Consider the following 3824-nt stretch of genomic DNA (forward strand, 5'->3'; position numbering starts at 1 on the left):
AGGATTTTTTCCATTCCTTCCTTAGCACCATTGCGCGATACATGGACCTAGTTTCGGGAAAAAGAGACATATCTACTACATCTATTCACAAGATAATGCCATCTGTCGTGTCATGGGGCCACCCATCAATTCACAAGCAACCTTGAACGAAAGAAAAGTGATAACAAGGGCATATTTGCCATTCCTAATTCTTGCAGACCCTTGCCTGCAATCGCCCAATAGCATAACAACCACACCTGAGCCTGCGGCCTCAATGGCATCCAGGGGTCGCCTCTCTCTCTCTCTCTCTCTCTCTGTGTCTCTCTCTCGCGTCGAGGCATAAACAAACAGAAGGTAAAACACACTCCCTGCTCCCCCTCCCCTGCTTTTCCTCGGTGACGGCCAAGGCCCTGGCCGCCTCCGTTACCGGGCTGCGCGTGGCCTCTGGCTTGTGCTGGTGGTGGTGATGGTGGAGATGGACGGTGGTGGTGGAGGAGTAGGAGTAGGAGGAGGGGAGGCGGCGGGGCGGCGGTGGCGGCTGGCGGACGAGCGGTGCGACCTGCGCGCCATGGAGACGGACTACGTGCGGCGGTTCCACCGGCACGAGCCCCGCGACCACCAGTGCTCATCCGCCGTCGCTAAGCACATCAAGGCGCCCGTCCACCTCGTAAGCACCTCTGACCTCCCATGCCGTCGAGTCAATCTCGGCTGCGTCTCCTTCTTCCTCCCCGGGTCGCTGCGCTGCTTATTGGCTGACAGGATCTTGCCGAGCCGATCCACCGTGGATTGCGATCGGTTTCTTAATTTCTCCTTTTGGTCTGGTTTTGGAGTGCCGGTGCGTCTCTTCTTGATTAGGAAAGATGCCGACTTGGTTGCCAGTCACCACTCGTTTGGCCCGTTTCTTGAATCGGACATCGAGGCTTGATTTGGAGGCCCTATCAGTTTGTTTACCTCGGCAACCTTTCCTATGATTGGTCGGGCAAATTAATTGATCGGAACCATGTCGTTTTCGCGGAAATTTTTCTGCTTTCACGCAAGAAGTCTGATTTTCTAGACCATTTCTTGAATCGCCGAGCAATTTTTGCTCCCTTGTGAGGCTTTACGAGACGAACATGAGATTGATGGATGGCTGCAATGATAGATAGCCACAAAGACATGAGGATTTTTAATTCGCCTTTCTGTACCTCATCTCACGTGGGAAGATGCTCCCCCCCCCCTCCCACCTCGAGATCCCTGCTGAATCTACTTTTGCTGATTATTTTTGGATTTCTAGATGTTCTTGCATTGGCTGACTTGTATTGCTTTCAAGGTTGTAGCTTTATTCTTCAAGTAATCTTATGGAGATGGTGGGGATATGCTTCGCTTGGACTCCACTCCTTTTGATATGAGTTCAGTAGTTGTCAGAAAATTTGATACAATCAAGTAATCTTTTTTTTTTTAAGTTTCTTTGGCAGAATTATGAGATGCTTCTGGTGCATTGAATTGATTACTTGAAAGAAAATGTTCATTTTGAGCCACTGTCTACCAGCATCTGCTGAAAGGATGCCTCATTCCAAGTGTGAATATGTGTAAACAGTCTATAGCACTCTCAAGAATCTCATTTTATAATTGTGTATATCTGATTAAAAGAGCTGCCCCAATCTTCAATTGTCGTTAGTTAAGCCGTTTCCTTCTGATAATTTCTGGTTTCCTTTCAGCTGTTCATTGATTGGACAGGCTGAGTTATCTGGTACAGTTAGCTGGTTATGGTCTTTATGTAGCATAGTTAATATCAAATAGACTTGTGTGTTGAAAACTTATTTCCTCGATTGCTACATGAATGTGTGTGGATTGATGCAGTTCACCTTCTTAATCATTGCGTGATCAAGTAATTATCTGACACAGGTTTGGTCTCTGGTGAGGCGATTTGATCAACCACAGCTTTTCAAGCCCTTTGTGAGCCGGTGTGAAATGAAAGGGAACATTGAAATTGGTAGCGTGAGGGAGGTCAATGTTAAGTCTGGGCTGCCTGCCACAAGAAGCACTGAGAGGCTGGAGTTGTTAGATGACAATGAGCACATACTCAGTGTCAGGTTTGTTGGAGGTGATCACAGGCTGAAGGTATGTTTTGTTCTTGATCCATGTTACAATTTATTCTGTTCATGCTTGGTTGTGGATCAAACATGTGGACTTTTAGAATTGATAGCTTGCATCAGTACTGAGGATGATATCTTGCTTCCGACTTCCTTATTTGATATGCTTAAGAAATCTAGCAGTGATCATCTCTACTATCAGGATTATTCATGCTTATGCATACTGCTGCATATTTTCTTTTGCATTCTGTGAAGTTTGGCTAAATTCGGTATCCTGGTCTGCTTGTTGTAATATGTGAGTGAAGAAAAACATGACAGCGGGTTAATCACTTTTTAATGTCAGTTCATTGCATTTGCGTTAAAAAAGGTCAGTTAATGGCATGGTCAAACTTTGTGCACATGACAGGCTGATTCCCACTTTTTTTTTTTTCCTTTAATAGCCTTTCCTTGGGTACAATGTATCTGTACTTGCCAACGGAGTATACTTGAAACAATTTACAGGTGTACTACTTGGCATATCCTTGTGTTGTGCCCTGCTGCACCAACGATAAAGAATAGGGATGCTCATACACAAATAATGGTGGGCTAGTGCTCTACTGCAAAGCACCTCTCATGGTCGTTGAACATGGGGAGATAGATATTTCCTGATGCATCTTGATGTGCTGCCATGCATTCTCAAGAGATAGCCCCAACCAACTCGTGTTGTCTGACCACAAAACAAGCACCGGTTGTTGTTATATATGTTTGTGATGTTTACATGTTTTCAACTGCTTGGACTAACAAGTATGGCCCTGACTCGCCATCCTTCGACCTCACTTGCCAAATGCGTTGCATGTGGGCCTGTCATGCTCTTTGTCGTGGGCGTGGTCCATCCGTCTGCTTTCTTCAGTGATGCCACACAAGTGGCCATGCTCACATGCACTGAATTTGGATAATGGAAGGCACTTGTCTGAATCCAATGGAGGACTTATCTGCATGCCCGTTGTGTTAGTTGGAAGACGCCGGTCTGTGCTGTGCGCTGACTGACTAATTGATCTGCTTGTCTTCTTCCAGAACTACTCCTCCATCCTCACCGTCCACCCCGAGGTCATCGACGGCCGGCCCGGGACGCTGGCGATCGAATCCTTTGTGGTGGACGTCCCCGACGGCAACACCAAGGACGAGACGTGCTACTTCGTCGAGGCCCTGCTCAAGTGCAACCTCAAGTCGCTCGCGGAGGTGTCGGAGCGCCTGGTCATCAATGATCAAACGGTGCCCCTTGACCGGTGATGGATGGGATCGATTCATCGCTGGATTGATTCGGATCATTGCATTCCTTAGAATGCGCAGAGCTATTCTCCAATGGGGCCCCTAGGTTCTTGGAACATGCATGAAAAAGATTCTTGAGGAAGTGCTGCTGCTGTGCCATGTTGTTAAAAATTATGTTTCCTCGAGATTATGTTTGCTGTTCTTCTCCAGCGGTTGTATGTCGAAGGAGAAGAGCAGAATGCTGTGTTATTGTAGTGACGAAGTAAAAGAAAAAAATAGAACTTCAAGGCCCTGAACACCTACCTGTTTCTGATTATGTGGTTTGGAGGGTTTCTCTGTAATTAGGGGTTTGTTTGGTGGAGCTCACAGAGTAGTCTTCTGGCTGTAATCGGGGGAAGTCTGCTAAACAACGGTTTTCAGCTTTTAGTTCTCTGAGTGGAATTCGTGGAAGTGATTATTTGAAATGAACTAGAAGCTGGAGAGTTGAAAAAAACAGTCTTCTTTGATTCACTTCTCGCACAAAAT

The 3824-nt window shown here is 46.4% G+C and overlaps 1 protein-coding gene across 1 annotated transcript; it reads left to right on the forward strand.

Annotated features, from left to right (window-relative positions):
- Positions 1-261: 261 nt before the first annotated feature.
- LOC133918742 (abscisic acid receptor PYL3-like) lies at positions 262-3597 on the forward strand. The gene is made up of 3 exons (XM_062362775.1): positions 262-646; positions 1864-2079; positions 3105-3597. Exons 1-3 carry the CDS (start codon positions 446-448, stop codon positions 3318-3320), a joined length of 633 nt encoding a protein of 210 aa, XP_062218759.1. The 5' UTR covers positions 262-445; the 3' UTR covers positions 3321-3597.
- Positions 3598-3824: the final 227 nt, after the last annotated feature.

Source organism: Phragmites australis, chromosome 5, assembly GCF_958298935.1.
Source record: "Phragmites australis chromosome 5, lpPhrAust1.1, whole genome shotgun sequence".
Taxonomy (NCBI): domain Eukaryota; kingdom Viridiplantae; phylum Streptophyta; class Magnoliopsida; order Poales; family Poaceae; genus Phragmites; species Phragmites australis.

What these genes read in the sequence shown, in the direction of transcription:
- LOC133918742 (XM_062362775.1), top strand. Translation starts at nt 446, where the DNA reads ATGGTGGAGATGGACGGTGGTGGTGGAGGAGTAGGAGTAGGAGGAGGG. An exon ending in TCAAGGCGCCCGTCCACCTC is followed by an intron (nt 647 to 1,863) that starts GTAAGCACCTCT and finishes TATCTGACACAG; the next exon opens with GTTTGGTCTCTGGTGAGGCG. An exon ending in GAGGTGATCACAGGCTGAAG is followed by an intron (nt 2,080 to 3,104) that starts GTATGTTTTGTT and finishes GTCTTCTTCCAG; the next exon opens with AACTACTCCTCCATCCTCAC.